General features: G+C 41.2%; 1 protein-coding gene across 4 annotated transcripts in view; it reads left to right on the plus strand.

Moving 5' to 3' along the window:
* LOC146656104 (sodium/potassium/calcium exchanger 3-like) overlaps positions 1–23,081 on the plus strand; it is a 142,860-nt gene that overhangs the window by 36,418 nt on the left and 83,361 nt on the right. For all 4 annotated transcript variants that reach the window (XM_085428990.1, XM_085428993.1, XM_085428992.1 and 1 more), the window contains one exon: positions 16,132–16,251. In XM_085428990.1, the coding sequence (XP_085285116.1) occupies positions 16,132–16,251 (120 nt within the window). The remainder of the gene's footprint in view (positions 1–16,131; positions 16,252–23,081) is intronic.

Genomic DNA, 23,081 nt, shown 5'->3' on the forward strand with positions numbered 1-23,081 from the left:
ATCCAGAAGGTGAAAAGCACCACAGATTTTTACCTCCTGGTTCGCAAACATTCGGCTGAGCTGCACTCCCGTGGTTGTAATGTTTTAAAAGTGTGGGCTCAGAATTTTTCCAAGCTGGCTTCAAACAATATCAGTGGTCCCTTGTCAATGTGGGGATGCACAGCTCCTGAAGCAGGTGAAAAGCAACACCCTGCATTGTTGATTTCGTGTCTCTTGACACCAAAGCAAATGATGGCATAAGCTAAGAGTCTGGGCTTTAGTCCAGTTGTTGCACGTGTACAAGAGAATACATGTGACTGAAAGTTTCCCTCCAAACTAGGCACATTTATCATCGCTTAAAGATGAGGCTGAATTTCAAGAATCTTAAAGTGTGGTGATTGCAGTACCTGTTCTGTTAGCAAAATTTAGAAAATAGCCAAGGCTAGCCCATAAAATAGACTCTTAACCACACCCCAGGAGACTACAACTACAAGTTCACAGATTTTACTGGAACAAAAGGAACTTTAACCGTGCTGGACACGAGAAGGAGTCTCTGGAAACTAAAGATAGCAACCTGGGAGAGAGGAGATTAGGGTTAGACAAAGCACAAGTGTGCAGAATGGCTGGCTCAGGTTTGAATTGTGAGTTCTTACTTGGGAGTCCGAGTCTGAGGGTGAGTCTGATCTGTAGGTGGGGGAGCAGGCAGGTGAGGATTTGATCAAGTTTTCCCAGAGAAGGTGGAGCAGCTGGAACAGGTGAGTAAAACTGGAAATGTATCCACTCTTAAGCCACACAGGAATCACTGGAGAGCAGAAGCACAAGGAAGTTGGTGCAGGAGATACTCGTGTTAATCTTATGAAAGATTAATAGAATAATGAGGTGTGCCGGCCGGAGAGTAGGCTGTGGGAGCCCTGCCCCATCTGTGTGGAGCCTAGATGGACTGCGCTGATCCTCCTTGGAACAGAAAATGTTAGTATTGCAGAAAAATAGGTTGACCAGCCCAGTATTCTGTTTCCAAAAGGTCAAGGGCAAATAAGACCCCGCCGTGTTAATTTAAAGTGATCTGACATTAAATGAAAAAGAAGACCAAACTAAGTATGTGCGGTATGTTTAATAGAAACTGAGTGTAAGATATATGCTGGAAATTGCATTGTATTATAAAACATGCATATGAAAATCAGAAAAAGTCCATCTTACTGTATGTATATGTGGTGTGGGGGAGGGAATGGCCAGAAGTAGACTGCAAACATGGTTAAAATTGCTGGTCCACACAGGTAATGTTAAAATCACCACAGAGAAATGCCATCGAATGGAGCTCTTGACTTATACTGAGCGGTATCACCTGCTCTGTCCAGCTCTACCACTCACCATGACTGTGAAACTGTTCACACACAGCTGCTCAGAGTGGCAGCTCTAATAAACACAGCACATAATCTTGTTCCAGCCTATTTCTCAAAAGTGAACTGTCACAGTAAAGTGACTGCTGCTGGGTTTTGGAGTGTTATTTGGACAAACAAAGACATCTGCAGATGTCACTGAGCTTTGGCTGGCTATTTTATTGATGAAAATTATCATCGTAGCCCTAATAAGTTTAAAGAATTGATAACATTTAAAAAATTAGTATAGATATTTACGAACTATTAACATCAACGGTTTAATGTTAATTCTAATGCAGAGCTACTGCATTCTGCTGTATACAGTAGAATTCTACTGTAGTGCTTCCCACAGATGGACTTGACTTGAGGTTCCAGCTAGCCTTTGCACTTTGGTTTTGTGTTTCTCCCGCCAGCTTGGTCAACCAGATTGTTTGTTTTTTTTATGCAGTCACTTTTACAAAAAGTCCCATCTTCCAGCAGGGCACACCATCACGGACTGCAGGTGGCAGAGACACCCCGACTAGAACCTGTCCAATATTTTGGTCCAATTTATGCCATAGCATTAGCACGTGGTGATACTGCAGATGAGTACACTGTATCTGCACTACAGTGGGGCAAAAAAGTATTTAGTCAGCCACCGATTGTGCAAGTTCCCCCACTTAAAATGATGACAGAGGTCAGTAATTTGCACCAGAGGTACACTTCAACTGTGAGAGACAGAATGTGAAAAAAAAATCCATGAATCCACATGGTAGGATTTGTAAAGAATTTATTCGTAAATCAGGGTGGAAAATAAGTATTTGGTCAATAACAAAAATACAACTCAATACTTTGTAACATAACCTTTGTTGGCAATAACAGAGGTCAAACGTTTACTATAGGTCTTTACCAGGTTTGCACACACAGTAGCTGGTATTTTGGCCCATTCCTCCATGCAGATCTTCTCGAGAGCAGTGATGTTTTGGGGCTGTCGCCGAGCAACACGGACTTTCAACTCCCGCCACAGATTTTCTATGGGGTTGAGGTCTGGAGACTGGCTAGGCCTGGACATGCACTGGCTTCAGCAGCGGAACACGTCTGGCACTGCGGGATTTGATTCCCTGCCGTTGTAGTGTGTTACTGATGGTGACCTTTGTTACTTTGGTCCCAGCTCTCTGCAGGTCATTCACCAGGTCCCCCCGTGTGGTTCTGGGATCTTTGCTCACCGTTCTCATGATCATTTTGACCCCACGGGATGAGATCTTGCGTGGAGCCCCAGATCGAGGGAGATTATCAGTGGTCTTGTATGTCTTCCATTTTCTGATGATTGCTCCCACAGTTGATTTTTTCACACCAAGCTGCTTGCCTATTGTAGATTCACTCTTCCCAGTCTGGTGCAGGTCTACAATACTTTTCCTGGTGTCCTTCGAAAGCTCTTTGGTCTTGGCCATGGCGGCGTTTGGAGTCTGACTGTTTGAGGCTGTGGACAGGTGTCTTTTATACAGATGATGAGTTCAAACAGGTGCCATTCATACAGGTAACGAGTGGGGGACAGAAAAGCTTCTTACAGAAGACGTTACAGGTCTGTGAGAGCCAGAGATTTTCCTTGTTTGAGGTGACCAAATACTTATTTTCCACCCTAATTTACGAATAAATTCTTTACAAATCCTACCATGTGGATTCATGGATTTTTTTTTTCACATTCTGTCTCTCACAGTTGAAGTGTACCTCTGGTGCAAATTACTGACCTCTGTCATCATTTTAGGTGGGGAAACTTGCACAATCGGTGGCTGACTAAATACTTTTTTGCCCCACTGTATATGTAACACTTTACATAGAGAAAAAATAATACATAGAAAACAGTAGCACACATATTGTTTCCTGTGATGATAAGACAAAATATATAAATACATCCCAAGAAGTATGGTATAGGAGAGTATAGTATGAGTCATGTACTCATGGCCTGATTATTTTCTCTCTAGGGACAAGGTTGTACCTAGCATGGAGGCACATGTGTAAGCATATATCCACACATGACATGTCATGTAGTGATGCTACAGTCATGCTATAACTAGAAACATGGATTTTGTATGCATGTATGCACACACATAAGCCTGCCAGGGGACACTAATGAAGATAAAGTACCTAATTAAGCATGACAGTGAGGAGGGATGGGCAGCCATATTAAATAATGTAATGTTAGGTGGGCTTGAACCTATAGGCAGTGTGCTTTAACCAATATAGGACACTTTGTAAATATGTGACAGGAGAATGGACGGATGTTGCTAAGAGAGCAAACTCTGCCTATCTGTATACTCTGCTCACAAAAATAAAGCAACACTTGGAATGCAAATGTCCACCAAACAACTGTGCCTGTTGATGAATGGCAGCGTTGGCCATCAAGTCATTAAATACACTGCTCCGTACAATAAAGGAACACTTTGAAAACACCTCTGATTTTACAGGGGGGGAAATAAAATCTACTGATATGGACCGGCTAATGTTTTAGGAATGAAAGGATGCCACACAATTTGATGGACATGAAAAGGATCAGGAACTGAGGATCCCCTCCTCGAACTGGACCTTCTTTTACAAGAATGACATCAAGCTTTATGCCAAGCGAGACTTAAGACGTTGACTCGCTGATCCACCTCACTAGGATCTTTATCAAACTCAAACTCAATTACACAGGGGGCCAAAACTCAAAGCACACTTTAGGTCGAAGGCCGGACAGGATAAACATTTATTGAAAACAATTGTTGTTGTTTTTTTGTCAGAGCTGGATGCTTGGCATCTTTTTTTTGGCAACGAGTTTGTTTAGGTTTGGTGTGAGGTTGTGTGTTGTGGAGAATCTCAGGATTACACAGCAGCTCAATCAGCTCCGTCTGAATCTGTACAGGTGCAGTTTCCACGTCCATGGAAATGGGTTGTGAAGCAGCTTGAAATTCTTTTTTGAGCTTCAAAGTCACCAAAGCGCAATTGCACAATGTGCTCAGTTTATCAGCAAAGTGCGCATTTGGGAAGACTGTTGTGCCAGCTTGGTTCAACATTACTTGACAACAGGGAAAGTGAGGCAAGTTGAAATGCCTTCACTGTATCACACATGTCAGCCATCATGTAGTCACGTCCCTGGAGCTGAAGGTTTAAGACGTTGAGATGAGCTGTTACGTCAGCCAGAAATGCCAATTCCACTTTTCATTTGCTGATGGTTTAAACCTTCAGCTCGGATAAAGTTTACAGTTTGTGTTACAGTGTTCATTACATGCTCTAGTTTTAGGACTTTATTACACAGCGTTTCCTGGTGTATCGTGCGATGATATGCTGTTAACTCACCTTTACAGTTCTCCTCCAGCATCTTTACTTGCATCCTTCCCACTAGTCTATATTCACAGTGCTCCATCTGTTATAAGTCCAACAAGTTTGTCCCAGGGCAGTTTCATGTCGGTTACATTTTGACGTTTTCAAAACTTGGTAACTAAACTTGGTAAATGGCTGGGCTGATACAGCTATCTCCTCTGGTACAATAAAACTTCACAGCAGCTTCACTGTGTTATTTTGCTCTGGTGAAAAGCATCTGCTGAAATGTTAGATTCTTCTTTAACTCTTCTACTTTCTTTATCTTCTGCTCTGCATTTAGGTTTTTCAGTTTATCCTGATGTTTTGTCTTGTAGTGCTGCCTTGGATTAAATTCCTTAATTACTGCCACATTAGCTCCACAAATAAGACACATGGGTTAACTGAAAATGTCAGTAAACAAACTCACCCTCCCATCGGTTTTGAAAGGCTCTGTTTTCAGAATCATCTTTCCTCTTCGCCATTGGAATGTGGTAATGTTCCCAGGTAGCAAGGCAGCTGAAGTGCTGCATTATGGGATCTGTAGTTTGTGCATTATCAGCACTTCATATCGCCAGGTCATTAATAACAATAATAATAGATCTAAATAAAATGATCTTGCAGGCTGGATACAAATGCATGGTGGGCCAGATGAGTTTGACACATATGATCTACAGTGAGGACAAGGCTAAGTGTAGATGAATGGTTGCAAAGACAGTGGAGGTGAGCTGCACTGAAAAGATGGAAGTACTAGAAGGCAGAATAGCAGATATACAGGATAGCTACAAATGCCTGGGTATCTCACAGATGAGCGAGAACCATGATGCATGGAGGTCAGCCACAGCCAAATACCTCCAGAATGTAAAACTGGCTGTGAGAAACCACCTGAACTGTAGAAATAAGATCCAAGCCACCAATGAATACAGTAAATACTATGGGTCACGAGATAGCCAGAATAATAAGCTGGCTACAGGAGGAGATAGATGCCACTGATGTCAAGACACGATAACTCCACCTGAAGTCTAGCACCCTGAAGCTCCTCTCAGATGAGCTGCTCCAAGAATACCTCTGGCAGTTAAAGACAGAAAGTGGTGAGGAATAAGAGGAGCTGTCATGGATGACCAAGCCCCTGCATGGGATGCGCCACTGACAGATAAAAACCCCACCAGTGGTTAGAAAAGACCAACCTAATTGATAGCACAGAGGCTCGGATCATGGCGGCACAAGAGCAGGCCCTAACCAACAGGCTCCAGCAGAACGTCTTAACATGCACCTGGTGTCCATCAGCTCGTTTAGGGTTAGGTACCCCTCTGTAAGTAATTTTATCTGGCATACCTGAGTCTTATAATAGGGACCACTAATATACAAAGAAAATTTGAGTAAAATCAGTTTTCAAATTTTGGACTAAAACCCTTTACCGCTGCATGTTTTACCCTAGCATTGACACTAAACAAAAGTTCCAAAAGGCGACTATAGACACTAAATTGAAACCAGCAAACCCACTCAGGAAAAATTACTCAAATGAAATTGAACTGAAAATAAAATGTATTAAAACGAAACGGAATGTGAAATATAATGTACCTTTAATAATACTGCTAGTACAGCTAGGGGGGTGATTTGGTATAGTTTAATAAGAGCTATTTACCAGTTGGAACCTTAAATGTAAGCTGTAATCTTAAAGATGATATATTTATATACGTAATACTCCAGTGGGAGAGGACCATATACGGCAATGAATTTTTCAGTTTTATTATTGGACATATATGGATGTATATTAGTCGGAAATATATTAACTGTGTGTTTTTCTTTGTTCTTTTTCTAAATCTTTGATTTGAAAATGGTAAGATGTCTTGCTGAAATTTGATGAAGTATACTGTACTTGTACTTTATTCCTGTGCTTGAGGTGTGTACATCAGTTAAACATGACAGCTTTCATGTCAGCTGTAGTTTTTATCCATCATTTTTTTTTGTTCACTTCGTCCAGCTTTACTAAAAAAAAAGAACTGAAGATGAGAACTTTTTCCTATTTAAAATGAAATGTGCATTTTTAGTTCATATGATCTCGATTGACATAGCTCACGTTCCTTTCCCCTCATCTGGAAGCCCTGCAGTGAACACCCCACGACGACTGCTGACTATGGTTACCTGTGTGAGTGACAGCGGAGCGCGTCTGATGGCATGTGCTTGTACTTTGGTTAGTCATAGTTGTATGTCTGTCTGTGCGTATGCAGCACTTACTCGGTATTATGTCATGAACCTACCCGACACCACCGTGCGTCTACTTAGTTCCATCATGTCGCCATAGTAACCTCGTAGAGCAGGTAGCTCAGAAGATAGAGCAGGTCGTCTACTGAGCAGAAGGTTGATGGTTCGATCCTTGGCTCTCAGAGTCCACATGCCAAATATCTTTGGGCAAGATACTAGTTCATCTCCGATGCATCCATCGAAGTATGAATGTGTGTGAATGTTAGAAAGCACTTGAAAGCATAGAAGAATGTGTTGTGTGAATGGGTGAAGGTGGCATGTTGTTTGAAGCACTGAGTGTTCTGGGTAGAAAAGCGCTATATAAGAAACAGTCCTCAGTCCATTTACCTGAAACTATTTCATAGTGGCATCCAGTTTCACTGGTCAGCCAGACTTAGGAATGCAAAGATTCAAGCTATTAGGTAGTGACAAATGTGGATGTTAAGAAATACATTGCTTACACATACACATGTTATTGTCTAGCCCAATCTCATAGCAAAATGTAAAATACTCATGAAATTTGTTTTTGTTCTGGTACTTGAATTGTGAAACATTTTAGTGATAGTGACCACAAATCTTTAAGTAATGTGTTTCAATAGGAAATGTATTTCCTGTCAGCAACACGTATCTTGTCTCATATTCGGCAGCAGCAACCTGGCTATCAAGAAAACAGCTTTTAAATAAATAATAGCCACTTTATTTTAAGTTGGTGATGTTTTTGTAAACCTGATCTATTAATTTTATTTCTCATTGAATTATGAACATATTAAATATTACAAATGTGTTAAAAGAAGGCAAAAGATAAAAGAAAATTCTGCTACAGCTCACTCTCGAATATTTTTCGAGCACTCACAGAGCTGGACTTCTTTAGTATTTGGAAATTCTTTGGTGTAACATTGTACAATGTGTTTCATTGAAAAAAGCAAGCACCACAGTCCAAGTTACATCTCTATTACTAAACTCTCTCTAACTGAAATGAAATAATGAAAAGGAGAAAGCAGACGAACAGTATAGGGAAAGACTGTACAGGTATGCACTCAGCAGGCAAGCTACAAGCACTCTCCTGGGATGTATTATCATGTCTTCTGCTTCACTGTACAATGGCAGCATTTCCTCTGAGGTTTGGTTGCAGTTTCCCTGTGGAATATCCTCTTAAGTCTGCACCAATCTCACTATATCCAACATTCATTCTCTCGTCTGCTACCACATGCCACACAGCCTATCCTTTCATATTCTGTAAATGCGCATATGAGCTAAAAAAAGCCAAACGCTTCATCCCCAATACAGGTGGTCACCGGGAGAAAATGGTAATGTAGCACCACAGAGCAGGACACAAGGCAGACACACAATAAGTACCATGCTGTCACTCTAGCCTTTTCCTTTTCATCCCTTTTTATTTCCGTTACTTTCCTTGTAACATTTACTTTATCATTAAATTGTATTCAAATTGATATTGTGACACAAAGCAGCAAGCATTGGCATTGAAACATAAATATATTACAGACTGTTGTTTCTACCTTCATAATGAAGCAGGTGATTTTTTATTTTTTATTTTTTTAAATAATATAACTCCTTGGATGCTTAAATTTTTGAGTGACAGGTTTGCAGACACAGGGAGCAGTAGCTGCTCAGTACAGTATCTGCATCCCTTGCAGTAATTCAAACTGAACCATACCTGTCAACAGTACCCTGTCTTGGTGTCTTTTCAGGCACGTTTAATGCGTGGTCATGGATGGATGGTTATGATGAATTATATGGCTGTGTGGTACACAGAAGAGTAGGGGAGGGTGTGTATAGAACATTAAGATCCACAATTTGCAAAGACTATACCCATATTCATATTTATACAAGCAGTGTTTTTATATCTGCGTGTGTGTGTGTGTGTGTGTGTGTGTGTGTGTGTGTGTGTGTGTGTGTGTGTGTGTGTCATTAATAACCTTTCTGTGTGGAACTTCAGGAAGCAGTTGCTTGTAAATGTGAGCTGGACATCACATTTCTGACTTTTGGAGTAGCATTGAATCCTGGTACCTCATGAACCCCTTTGCCGTCCTATCTATGTTCCTAACACACATACACCAACACAAATGTTGGTGTTGGTGCTTAACCACACACATTACGTAAACTTACCCCGAACTGACCCCTGACCTCCTAACTGCACCTCAAAACTGTTCCACTTTTCCTCACTGTCCTTATCATCAAGTTGACTGCCGACAGTAGGGCACGGTGTTCACAGGGATAAGGAACATGCAAATATGTGCATGCTTATATTATGACACAACATTCTGATCTGACATGCCATTCTGTAGTCAGCTGACCTGTCAAATGTATAAATATGATTTTGGAATTTCTATAAAATATTTTTATATGTGATTTAGATATTTAATTTTCTTTATGCAAAGTTTCATCAAGATCGGTCTTCTCATCTAGGAGGATATAAGGAACACACATAAAATCTTTATATTATGACAATTACAATTAGAAAAGTGGTCCAAAGGTATAATGTTTCATGATGATATTTCAGTTTGAACATGGATTAAAAAGGATATTAATCTCATGCAGATTTGATTGTTGAACTAGCGCAATGATACTGGAGAACACTCGCTGTTGGACTCCATGTATACATGTGTTGTTACACCAGCAGAAGGACAATGATCTCAAAAATAAAACTAGGTCTGATTTCAATTTAAGCACACTTCCTGTATGCTTTGTGTGCATATCAGAGTTAGCTAATCAGCCAACATCATTTAGGATTATATACATAATAAATAGTAAATAAAATGAAAATAGATCTGTTCAAAATGCCAGATATACACTAGATGAAAAGCTCTCTTTTCCAAGTACTTGCAATAATTGTACTAAATAGACAATAAGCCTTGGTTGCTAATTAACCAAATACTTATATACCTGAATTAATTTAGCATAGTGTTAGTACATTATTTATTCCAGAGATCATGAAAACTGATCAAACTGATAAAAGATAGAACATTTAAATGCAATCCAATCTAGTGCTTCCAGAGGGACAAAATCCTTGGTGCTTGTTATGTGAAAAATCTGAAAGTTATTTGAAACAAATATGTGGCTGAATCAGACAAATGCATTCAAAATCTTCTGAAGTCTGTGTTCCCCTGTGTGTTGACGCAGACTGTCTCACTGCTAGTTATCAATTTAGTTTTTATATTTTTGTTTTTTCCCCTCATTAAATACCATGAAAATAGTCAAAGGAGCTTGCAAAGAAAAGCGTCTGGACTTCTTTAAGTTGCTTGAAGACGTTTCACCTCTCATCCGAGAAGCTTCTTCAGTTCTAAGGTCAAATGAATCAGAATCAGAATCAGAATCAGAATACTTCTGATTCTGATTCTGATTCATTTGACCTTAGAACTGAAGAAGCTTCTCTTCAGTTCTAAGGTCAAATGAATCAGAATCAGAATCAGAAGTATTCTGATTCTGATTCATTTGACCTTAGAATATAAACCTAGTGGGAGTGACCCCCCACAGAGGGACAAAAGGACCCCCTGATGATCCTCTAATCGCCTGAGCCAAGGTGGGAAACTGGGCGTGGGTCCCAATCAGCCAGAGTTTCGGGTGAGCTCATTGTGAAACCTGGCCCCACCTTATCATGCGATTTCCTGAGGTCAGATGGCCCAGGATGTGAGTGGGCGTTATGGCGTCTGGGAAGGGATCTCAAAACTGGATTATAGATGGCAGAGAGTTGGTGTCGTAAACCCCCGCCTCTGTTCAAAGATGGTCGCTCACAGTGGACATAGATGGCTTCTTTCACTCCTCTTTCAAACCATCTGTCCTCTCTGTCCAAAATGTGAACATTGGCATCCTCGAAAGAGTGACCTTTATCCTTAAGATGCAGATGGACTGCTGAGTCTTGTCCTGTGGAGGTGGCTTTTCTGTGTTGTGCCATGCGCTTGTGAAGTGGCTGTTTGGTCTCTCCAATGTAGAGGTCTGAGCATTCCTCGCTGCACTGTACAGCATACACCACACCTCTTAGAAGAGGTTTACAAGTTTGTGGACAAGGCTCAGCGGGCCCAACACTCTAAAGGAAAAGAAAGACAACGCAGGAAATTTCACACCTTGCTTTCAAAAACACACACTCCTCATCCTGAACCTACACAACCCAGAGAAGAAAACACACCTGATGCCAGTCAGGAGAAATGGGTGAAGAACTTTTCAGACAGGATTCTCACTGAACCTGAAAAGAGAGTATTAGCCAAAGGACTCAATTTTGCCATTTCTCCACAACAGTTGCCCATAGTGGACCTCATCACAGCCACAGAATCTGCCATACGGATTAATAAATTATCACAGACAGAAGCAGAGCAAATCAGGATGAAAGTCTCAGCCACGCTCTCCAGTGCCAAAGTCCCTCCATCCAACCTCACAATACAAGAAAAGAAGGCCGTCGCTTCCCTGAGCAAAGACCACAACATCACTGTTTTACCAGCTGATAAGGGAAGATGTACCGTGGTCCTAAACACTACAGATTACCATACACAGATCACTACTCTCCTCAGTGACAACAATACCTACGAAGCCCTAAAGCGAGACCCCACAAGCAGCTACAAAAAGAAAGTTATAGCTTGCCTTCAAGACTTTGAAAAGGACAAAATCATTGACCGCCTTACATATCACCGCCTTTACCCAGGGGATGCCATACCCTGCATCTATGGACTTCCTAAGATCCACAAGGAAGCTGTCCCACTCAGACCCATAGTCAGTAGCATAAACTCAGCCACTTACAACATTGCTAAACACCTTGCTACCATCCTTGCACCTCTCGTGGGGAACACCCCACACCACATCAAGAACTCCACCGACTTCACCGACAAGGTCCTGAAACTTACCCTGGATCCAGATGAAACCATGGTGTCCTTTGATGTAGTCTCTCTCTTCACCTGCATACCCACCACGGAGGCCGTGGAGACTGTCAGAAAACAACTACAAGAAGACAGCTCCTTGGAGGACAGGACCAACTTCACACCCGATCAGATCTGCACACTGTTAGACCTCTGCCTCACCACTACATATTTCAAGTACAACGAAGGCTTTTACAGACAAAAACATGGCTGTGCCATGGGCTCCCCCGTGTCACCTATTGTAGCCAACCTTTACATGGAGGAAGTGGAAAGGAAGGCTCTTGGCTCTTTCAAAGGAAGAGTACCCAGCCACTGGTACAGATATGTGGACGACACCTGGGTCAAAATCAAGACACAAGAAGTGGAATCCTTCACTGCGCACATTAACTCTGTGGATAAGAACATCAAGTTCACCAGGGAAGACACAAAGGGCGACTGTTTGCCTTTCCTGGACTGCGCTGTGCACATTGAAGAGAACGGCAAACTCAACATCGAAGTTTACTGGAAGCCCACACACACGGACCAGTACCTCCTCTTTGACTCCCATCACCCTTTGGAACACAAACTTGGAGTAATCAGGACCCTACACCACCGGGCAGAACATGTTCCCTCTAAGCCTGAAGGGAAAAAGAAGGAACACACACATGTAAAGGAAGCACTCAAAACGTGCAGCTATCCTAAATGGGCGTTCTTAAAGTCAGCAAAGAGGCACAGAAAAGAAGATCAGACACCAGCGAGGGAGGACAGACGCAACAACATTGTCATCCCCTATGTAGCCGGCGTATCAGAGAAACTCAGGAGAGTTTTCTCCAAGCATGACATCCCAGTGTATTTCAGACCCACCAACACGCTCAGACAGAAACTGGTTCACCCGAAAGACAAAACACCAAAACACAAACTTAACAATGTGGTGTATGCTGTACAGTGCAGCGAGGAATGCTCAGACCTCTACATTGGAGAGACCAAACAGCCACTTCACAAGCGCATGGCACAACACAGAAGAGCCACCTCCACAGGACAAGACTCAGCAGTCCATCTGCATCTTAAGGATAAAGGACACTCTTTCGAGGATGCCAATGTTCACATTTTGGACAGAGAGGACAGATGGTTTGAAAGAGGAGTGAAAGAAGCCATCTATGTCCACTGTGAGCGACCATCTTTGAACAGAGGCGGGGGTTTACGACACCAACTCTCTGCCATCTATAATCCAGTTTTGAGATCCCTTCCCAGACGCCTTAACGCCCACTCACATCCTGGGCCATCTGACCTCAGGAATTCGCATGATAAGGTGGGGCCAGGTTTCACAATGAACACACCCGAAACTCTGGCTGATTGGGACCCACGCCCAGTTTCCCACCTTGGCTCAGGCGATTAGAGGATCATCAGGGGGTCCTTTTGTCCCTCTGTGGGGGGTCACTCCCACTGTGTTTAAATCTGGGACTCTCCACCATTTGACCTTAGAACTGAAGAAGCTTCTCGGATGAGAGGTGAAACGTCTTCAAGCAACTTAGAGAAGTCCAGACGCTTTTCTTTGCAAGCTCCTTTGACTACGATGACCTGGATGACTGAGAACCTTCACAGACATACCATGAAAATAGCGTTATCATAAATGACAATAGTGTTGCCATTTTTGTTATTTGTGTGTTACAATTTTCATGAAAAAACTAAAAGAAAACACGTTTTAATCTTTTGAGCTGGGGTGCTGTGGACACCCGAGTTTGTGAAAGCAATAACTCAAGAACAAGGCAAGATTGAATTTTCAAATCAATACCATGGTTGCATCTCCTGAAAATCTCTGTTAAGTTTAAATCTTAGTGACCTTGAGTTCAAGGTCAGAGGTCAACTTTCTGAAAACCAGAGGATTTTCACATTTATAACATAGGTATGTCTACTAGGAGGCTGAAGGGTAGCACTATATTTATATATTTATAAAGAATTACAAACAACAATTAGTTGATGCTTTAAGCAGGTTTATTTAATTAATATCCAATTTATTTCCAATTAATTTCAAATTCATCTTTAACATTTGTTGTAGGTCTGATTGAAGGACTGATGTGATGCTAAGTTTTCCACTGCTCCGCTTTGAATATTGAGAGATTAGTTAATGAACTTTAAGCCAATTGTGCCCAAGTTTAAGACCATATTCATTGGTTGTTTTTGTTATTTTTGGGGGGGCTTTTTTCACAAGAATTGCTAGCTTCCCTAGAGTTTTGGCCACCCCAACAATCAGACGATTGCTAAGAAAGCACAAGGTTTTGTCCCCCTGTGATATTCATGTCAGTGCAGGGGGAACTCTTAGAGAGGCAAGGGACGAAAAAGGGATGCTTCAGAACCTCTGAGGGTGTTATGCGCTGATTTGCATCCAAGGCCAACATCTGTTTGGTGAGCCTGATAAATAATGGTTGGCATTTTCAGGTCCTCGCCTAACCTTCATTAGTTTTACGAGATCATTGAGACGCTTAAGTTTTATAAATCGAGTTTCCTTGGATTGATAATCTGTCTCGTATTGAAATTGTTCTTTGGTCTTAAATGTTGTTGTAGTTGTCTTCGATGAAATAGTCATCAGTGTACAAGCCAGAATCCTGAGGATGATCTGGTAGCTGACCCTGAGTTTCAATTATGAATTTCAAAACATCATAATCGTCTTCCCCAGGATAGAGAGGCACCCCTGTAGAAAGCTCCACAGCTACCAGCCCCAGAGACCACATGTCAATTGCTTCATCATATGGAGTGCCAAGCATAACCTCAGGTGCACAATAACGTCCCCACACGGTCACCAGGAATCACTGCAGAGCGGGACATGCGAGTTTGACTTTGACTGGAGACTCATGGCGATTCACAACCAGAACCCAGGTGGAACAGAGCATTTTCGTTCATCCTGTAAACTTCGTAGCAGTAGCAGTAATGCAAGTTACTTCCCTCAAGTGAAAGCTTTAAATGTGTTTTTGTATATGAATATTTCATACTTTAAGGCTGCCTGTTTATCTAAGGGAGATGAACAATACATTATAATTGTACATAATAATATCACAGATAGATTAAATAAATAGATTTTAGATAGATGTGATGCGAAATATGCATTTTTTTTTTTTGGTAATATGCTGGAAAAGCTTGAAAATGGACCTTGAAAGTGCTTAAAAAGCTTGAATTTGACCTTGAAAAAGGTATATGAACCCTGGAGATTGTCTTATCTCTACTTCTCTGGTGGATTCATGGTGATTTATGTTTACATAATATTTACCTCCAAGGTAGATATTATATGAAACATTAAAACACAAAATACCTTCATGTTATTGATCTGTTACCAGTGAACCTAGTAAGTTAAAATGTTTCATTTTAGTGCCTCTTGCTTTTCCAGCCTTTTGTTTCCCTGTCCCAACTTTTTTTCAAATGTTTCTGCACTCAAATTCGAAATGAGTTAATATTTTTCATGAAATATGAATGTCTCAGCTTACACGTTTGATATGTTTTCTATGTAAAATTTGGGTTCAAGAGATTAGAAAAATCATTGCGTTCTGTTGTTATGTCAGTTTTACATAATTTCACAAAATCTACGTATTGCTTTTGATTTTGTAGGAATTCAGGTGACGCTGGCTTTGCTGAATAGAGAACTACATTTTTGGTTAGCTAAACATATTCTTAAGGGCCCAGATCCACCAAAGAACTGCCATTTTACTTCAGCTGTAAAGCCTGCTATTCCATATCATTGCCTTTCTCTGCTTCATCCTTTCCTGCAACACGGCTGCAAAACATTTGGTTTTTTTGCATTTTGATAAATATAGTTGAACACAGTGCTATTTATAGAAACCCAGTGTGCTGTGCACCTAAGTTGTTTCTGTTGCATGGTGGGAGGGGAGATGGGTCAGAGGTGGAGTGCTTGAGGTTACTGTAACCCAGATGACAGAGCTGGAATGATTGGCCTTGCGGCACTCAGTGTGCCGCCACGCTTAATGCTCCCGCAGGAACATGGTTACACAAGATGCATGTCTCATCTGCCTTTTGTTCTGTGGGGAGAGGGAAGTTATTCAGAAATGTCAATTGACTGTGGAACTAAGAGCTTGTGCATTACAGCCATTATTCTGTTTGTGTATGGGCTGGTTATTTTTTAATATATATATTTTTTAAAAGCAGACAAAATATAGAGAAAGTATGTCTGAAAATGTTTTGTTATATAAAACCACTTTTGCAGAATGCATAATCATGCATTCACTTATTTCACTTAACTTTGTCCCTTGGGTTGGAAGTGCCACTAATGATTGGCCTGATAGGTTTGTAGTGAGTCTGTTTTTCATGAAACCTTCCTTAACATTCCAATATCTGTTTGTCTCCTTTCGGTCTTTTTTTCTTTCACTTAGGATATCATGTTTCCAGCTCCATGGTTGTGGAGGAGGCAAGATGGGAAAGTCGTCACCTTCTACAGGAAGACAACCACTCCAAGCTGTACTCTGAGCCTGAGAAGAACTGCACCGAACCAGGTGAGAGTAATTTAAATGTGTCTCATATGCAAGTGTCAGTGTGGGAGGTTTCTGAAAAGCTTTTATTAGAGCAAGCGGATGTTAAGTGGTGCGTACTTCTATAGTACCCAAATCAAATCAAATCAAATCAAATCACTTTTTATTGTCACATCACATGTGCAGGCACACTGGCACAGCACATGCGAGTGAAATTCTTGTGTGCGAGCCCCACAAGCAACAGAGATGTGCAAACACAACAACACAAACGAGCAAAATACAAGAATGGCCAACCTGAAACTAATAAATATATGTACAATATATAATAGTGTATGCATTTCTGGATGTGTATACTAAATATTTTCCTACGTGTGTGTGTGTGTGTGTGTGTGTGTGTGTGTGTGTGTGTGTGTGTGTGTGTGTGTGTGTATACACATTTTTACAAATTAAATAGTAAAAAAATAAAATAAAATAATAATAATAATAATAATAATAAAATATATAAAATATACAGAGTTGAATATGTGCAAAACAGTGGCATTACTGTACAGTATGGAGTGCATAATGTTGAAGTTCCAGTAGTGAAGCTGAGGTGTCTATGACGTGTTCAGCAGTCTGATGGCCTGGTGGAAGAAGCTGTCTCTCAGTCTGCTGGTACGGGACCGGATGCTGCAGAACCTCCTTCCTGATGGAAGTAGTCTGAACAGTTTATGGCTGGGGTGACTGGAGTCCTTGATGATCCTCCCCGCTTTCCTCAGGCAGCGCTTCCTGTAGATGTCTTGGAGGGAGGGAAGCTCACCTCCAATTATCCGCTCAGAGCACCGCACTACTCGCTGGAGAGCTTTGCAGTTGTAGGCGGTGCTGTTGCCATACCAGGTGGTGATGCATCCAGTGTGCATCAACTGTGATGGGCTAGAGACTAAGGAACTCCGGTTTTGGGCATTACTGCCTTTTTGTGTTCAGGGACAGTTGAGAGAGAGGCAAGAAATGTGGAAGAGTGAGTAGGCGAATGTCATGCAACATTGTCCTAGAGATCCACTCCTCTGGCAATATATGCTATGCCCTATCCACTTGGCTGCAGGTTCACCCCATCAGATTCTTTCTTGGTTCTGCTGACCAGGGGTTAAAGGTAGTTATGCTACAACATTTTAGGACATTTACACACAGTTGATAAGTTTGTAAAATCTTTCCTGTCATTTGTGTTTTTTTTCATCCAATAATTGGCCCGACAGTAGGGTCTCACCTGTCATTTAGCTGGTCATCCAGCTGACTAGGCATATCTTACTTGTGAATGTCGTAACTAGAAAAATCATGTCTGGATCGAAATGTTAGCTAACATGGTCCATCATACTAACTTAGATGCCTAACAGACCTCATTTTATGTAACACAGCAAGCAGATAGCCAGAAATCTGCCATTTATATCAGCTGCGCAACATGTATCTGGCATTAGTAGCTTTATCACATCAAGTTCAGCTTCGTTGTCATTATATTGATTTGTTGTACAACATATACATACAGTACATACAGTACTGCAGCACAATGTCACAGTCGCTACAGGAAAAGCAGCAGTTGATACGACCAAAATTATTGTAACTTGTTGCCTTTGAAACTATTATTGTGAAAACGGGAACCAGATCAGAGGAAATTAGAGCAATGGCATCTTCATTTTGGTTAGTCATGAAGACCATAAAACAGCAGTAAGATGGGGTCAGACAGTTTGTGATAATATGACAACATATACTACATATATAGACATTCACATTGAACAGTCATTGTCATTAACTGCATTCACTGAGAGAATAGGCAAAACATTTTAGATTTTAAACAGTTAAACAAGTTAACTAGAATGCAACCTGTTGGAAAACAGTTGTGTCATGTCCCTTATTGCAAAAAAACATGTTGCAGATGAGTTGTGTTCATCATCCCAGATTGACTCACATTGATATCAACATCTTGGCTGCCTGTTTGCGTTTACACTACAGATGGGATTTATTTGCTGTCAGTCTCTCTCAGGCAGTCTGTGTGAGGGTGATTGAGCATTTCTTTGGAGACAGGTTACCTCCCACCAGATGACCCAGGCGGTCACCTTACGATCAAAAGTTGAGGTTGTTGCACTCTCGACCTCTTGGTCATGTGGTCACCTCAACTACTTGCAGTTGGTCATTAAATGCAATAAATACATGCAATGTAAATACAAAGCAACTAAGGATTTATTTTCAGTTTGCAATGTGGTTGCTATCCTGTTTTTGCAATGACTGAGCAGAGCTCAACTCAGCTGACACATAGAGTGCAGTTTTTGTTTTTTTTAGAGCACTGGTTTATGAAATTGCTGCACATATCTTTTTTCTGAGCTGAACCTAATGGGGTTCCATCATAATGAAAATAACTGCTAGTTTTAGGACTGTTATTTTCAATTATATCTCAATTGTTGTTATTGGCTCTCTTTGTCTTCCACTATGCTTTGCCCTTTTAATACCTGAGAAAAAAACCCACACCGCCTACATCCTTCCTTTTACCTTTCGACACACACAAGCACGCAAAGAACACAAACCTCTTCCAGGTAGAAATCCTCTCTGCTCTCCTTCAGAGCGAATGCTGCCAGCATCCGTATATATTTGTGTGTGAGTCTCTTCCTCAGTGTGCACCAAACTCTCTCATGCCTTATGTTTATTTTCTCTGTGGGCTTGTCAGTGTGTGTGTGTGTGTGTGTGTGTGTGTGTGTGTGTGTGTGTGTGTGTGTGTGTGTGTGTGTGTGTGTGTGTGTGTGCGTGTGTGGGTGGGTGGGTGGGTGGAGAGATGGAGCAGGACATCCAAACATTTGTGTGTTTTCCCTGTGGCGTGGAGTGTGTGAGTGTTTTTCATGTGGAATCCTGTGGCTTTACAAGGCTAACGTCCTGCCAAGCATTCTCTTGATCTCATTGTAAACACACAGCCCTCGTCTAATGCACACATGTAAATGCACTCCGTCCTGCATTTTGGATATGCAAAGACCCTCCTCGGTCATATTGGATTCATACGGACCTTCTATATATAGGCACTACATATTTTCTAGCCTGTTTCTGTTTAATTACACTTTGTCTCCTAAAACTCTAATTACCTTAATAGGGATTATTCCTGCTTTTTTGCGCTAATAGGGGCATTCACAATGCACTCCTTATGCTTCACTTCCCCACTTCTGTCTCTCTGTCGCGCCTTTATCATCTGTGTAGTTCTCTGTCGTCCCCCCGGAGCGCTCGCTGTCTCCTGCTTCTTCTTTGTTTTTCTTTTCTCTCTGTGCTTTTCCCTCCTCCTTCACAGATGCAATCATCAGTTCAATTGCGAGGGGTTGAGTGAAGTCGTCACGCGCTGCAGAAACGCGGCACAGAGACACACACTCGCTGAGACGACACGTGCACGTGCATCTCTGTGCATGCAGCTGATGTGGCAACACGTGCATGCACATATCCATCTAGAGGAACGTTTTCTCTCATGTGGAGCAACTGCACATTATTCTTCTCAAACCCAGTGGCACATCTTTGCAAGGAGCTTAATTAGATTTGTTAAACTTTATACAAGATTAGATTCAAAACGAAACAGCATCTTGAATTTAAGAAGATTAGCTCTTGTTGTTTAATATTGCCAGAAGCAGTGGATTCATTAAGTTGAGATGAGCTATTTTGTCAGTGAGCACTGGCGATGCACTGTATGTGAGTATGTGCTGTAATGAGTTCCGCTGGGATAAAAATCGGAATTCTTGTTGCTCACTGCAGTTCACAATTTTGGGGGAAATACCATTCTATTTTTACTTTTGTTCACTTGTAAAGCTATAGATGAGCGCCATTGTTGCTTTAGATAAGCAACAATGGCACTTGAACACGTGACAGTAAAATTCCCAGTAAAATGTTTACTGCTTTTGCTTCTGAATGCAGCTGGAGTCTCTGTGTCTCCTTCAGGTGACCGTCTATTTAACTTCTCTGCTCGATCTAGCTAAAAGTGACGCTGTCTGTAGGAGATGTAAATGTAGCCAACGTAACGACGAGGATAGAATTATTAGCCAGCCTGTGAACATTTTTAAGTATTTCCAAAGTGCTGGTAAAAAGAGCAACAGACTTTTTTACACAGCTTTTCCAAACATCCTATTTTCATTTTACTTTGCACATAGAAACAAACAAAACCAAGAACTGCCAGGCTTCAAATTCAAATATTAGCCACACTGATGCTAATATTGAACAAGTCTGACACGTCTCCTGAGCAATTCCAGTCCATTCTGCTTTAGCTAGTCTTTTAACATCTTCCTGGTTAAATAGTCTTCTGACCTGAGCTTTGGTCCTCAGTTCACTCCACAGATTTTTGAGTCAGGGCTTCAATAACCTTCACTTTCATCTGGACGTAGTTTTTCACCAAGATCAACATATGTTTTATTACTCGTACCACCGTGTTTCACTGTGGAGACAGTTTTCTTTGGGTTGTTTGCCTCTCCCGGCTTTCTCGCGCACTTCATGCGTAATCTTACTCCAGGTTGTCCTTACCATACTTCAGTCTGGTTTAAAGGTGTCTCTTCTGCAGAAGTGGAACTTTTCTTGCTTTGCTAGACACATCTCTCACTAGTTCTTTTCAGAGTATTTGAAATTTTTCGTATTCTGTACTGTCTTTGAATTTCTTGATGGTACTTCTCACTCCAGTTCTTGACACTTGAAACACTGTGATAGCTTTGTATATCCATCTCCTGCTTTGTGAACATCAACGATTCTTTATCTCAAGCATCTGATTTCCTTTGTTTTTGGCAGGATAGCTCAAATCCTTGTTGAACATTTTATACTGACAGTAAAGTTGAAGAACCCTTAGTTGTAAATTGATTTCATAACAATTCATTACAGTTTCTTATAATCCCTTTCTACGTAAAAAAAAAAAAAAAAAAGCACTTGGAATTTTTAATAAGCAAAAGCCAGTCTATCAACATTCTCCTCTTCAGGCACAATGTGTGACAGGTTACCAGCTCCCCTACTTTTAGATTGGGAGGTGGACTAAACCTAAAGATGTATACTTTGCTAGGTGGCTCAGAGTTGGAAAGATATGTTTCTTCTACCATTTGAGAGGATCTGTCTGAATTTCTACATTAACGAACTGTAAGTAGCTTGAAAGTTAATTTCCCATTGCCTCTCTTTGTGTCAGTTGAGGTTACCGTGCTCTCCTTTGTTGAAGCTTAGTTCTTAGTTGTTGGTTCTTGGCCTTGGGTAGATGGGCCCAGATGAGTGAGTGTTGTTTCTGTATTTCAAATTTTTTTTTTTTCCACTGGAAAGTATTTGAATCTAAACCAGAAATGACATCATTTCCAACAAGTCGCTAGCTGACTAAGCAGCATACATTGCAGTAATTTAAAGTAAAAGTTTCAAAAACTGTCAATGTGCCGTTATGGGTGCATGTCTGATGCAGGGGCGTTAACACCTTTCTTATATCACCACTCTGAAGACCGATGAGCGTTGTCTACAGGTTTACTGACATTCAAAAGGGTAAAACTAAAATCAAGACAAAAAATACAGTCATGACATGCATATGTGCAGCATAATATGCATTTATATACCACCCTGCTACTACATAGCATATGTCTAATTGTCTAATTAATGTCTAATTGATGAGATGAGATAGCCCTTATTTGTCAGTTGCAGGTCTTTTGCCCACAACCGAGATGTGTTATGCGAAGTTGTACTATCGATGCTATCCCAGACGACCTCCAAAATCGCGGGTAACTAGTAGGGGTGCAACGATACTCGTATCGATATTGAACCGTTCGATACAGTGCTTTCGGTTCGGTACGCATATGTATAGAACAATACAAAAATGTTAATTTATTTTATCAACTTTTCTTCTGACGATGCTGTCTGTGTTGAGAGCTCAGTGGATCTGCGTTTGACTACTCCGCCTAGGCTTCACTGCAGATCCACTGAGCGCAGCACAAGCCAGCAAGACAGAAGCTAAGCTCGTTGCAACATGGCAAATTGAACCTCCCCCACCCTCATTCAGATCTGGCCTTTGGAACTATTTTGGTCTTCATGTGAGGTATGACCCTGAAGGTAAGCGCGTCATGGACAAAAGTAAAACAGTATGTTGGATGTGCCACGCAATGCTCAATTACATGGGTGGGAACTAGTGCGTTAGCACAGTAAGCTCGTTAACGTGTTGGCCATCCAGCCCCACGCACGGGGCGATCCGCAGTAGCTCGTTAACGGAAATTTGCCGTGTTGTGGCGTTAACGTCATTTCAGATTAACGCTGACAGCACTAGTGGGAACACAACGAATATGACTGCACATGTACTTCGACATCATCCTAGTGCAAAGACAAGTGGAAGCAGACAAAAACAACAAGCATGCATGCTACAAACTTTACCCGAGTCATTTAGACAGCCGTTAGCACATGATTCTCCTTATGGGGACCTGATATGTTTAATATGCTGCTGAGAATATAGCCCAGAAGAAGCGGATAGTATAGCTTTTATTTTGGAAAGAGACATTTCTCTGTAATAAACTCTCTTTTCCAAAGATGAGGGATTTCTCGATCAGATAGATTTTTTTTTTTATTACTTTGTTGTTTCAGCAACATTAAATTTAAAAACTGTACTTTTGAGTTAAAATATATATTTATAATTTTAATAAATGACAAATTAAAAAAGCATGAACATTTTTTGTATCGAAAAAATATCAAACCATGACACCAAAGTATCGAACTGAACCAAACCGTGAATTTTGTGTATTGTTTTGTTCTTGGCTCCCTCCAAGACCTCCATCTTAATCCATATAGGGACAGAACCTCTGCGACTGCTCCCACTGCGACTGCTCCCTCCTGCTCCAGCAAGCTCTTGATCGTTTTTTTGCCTT

The sequence above is a fragment of the Rhamphochromis longiceps genome, linkage group LG13 (genome assembly GCF_057381845.1).
Source record: "Rhamphochromis longiceps isolate RC_006_pf linkage group LG13, R_longiceps_female_GT1.1, whole genome shotgun sequence".
NCBI lineage: Eukaryota > Metazoa > Chordata > Actinopteri > Cichliformes > Cichlidae > Rhamphochromis > Rhamphochromis longiceps.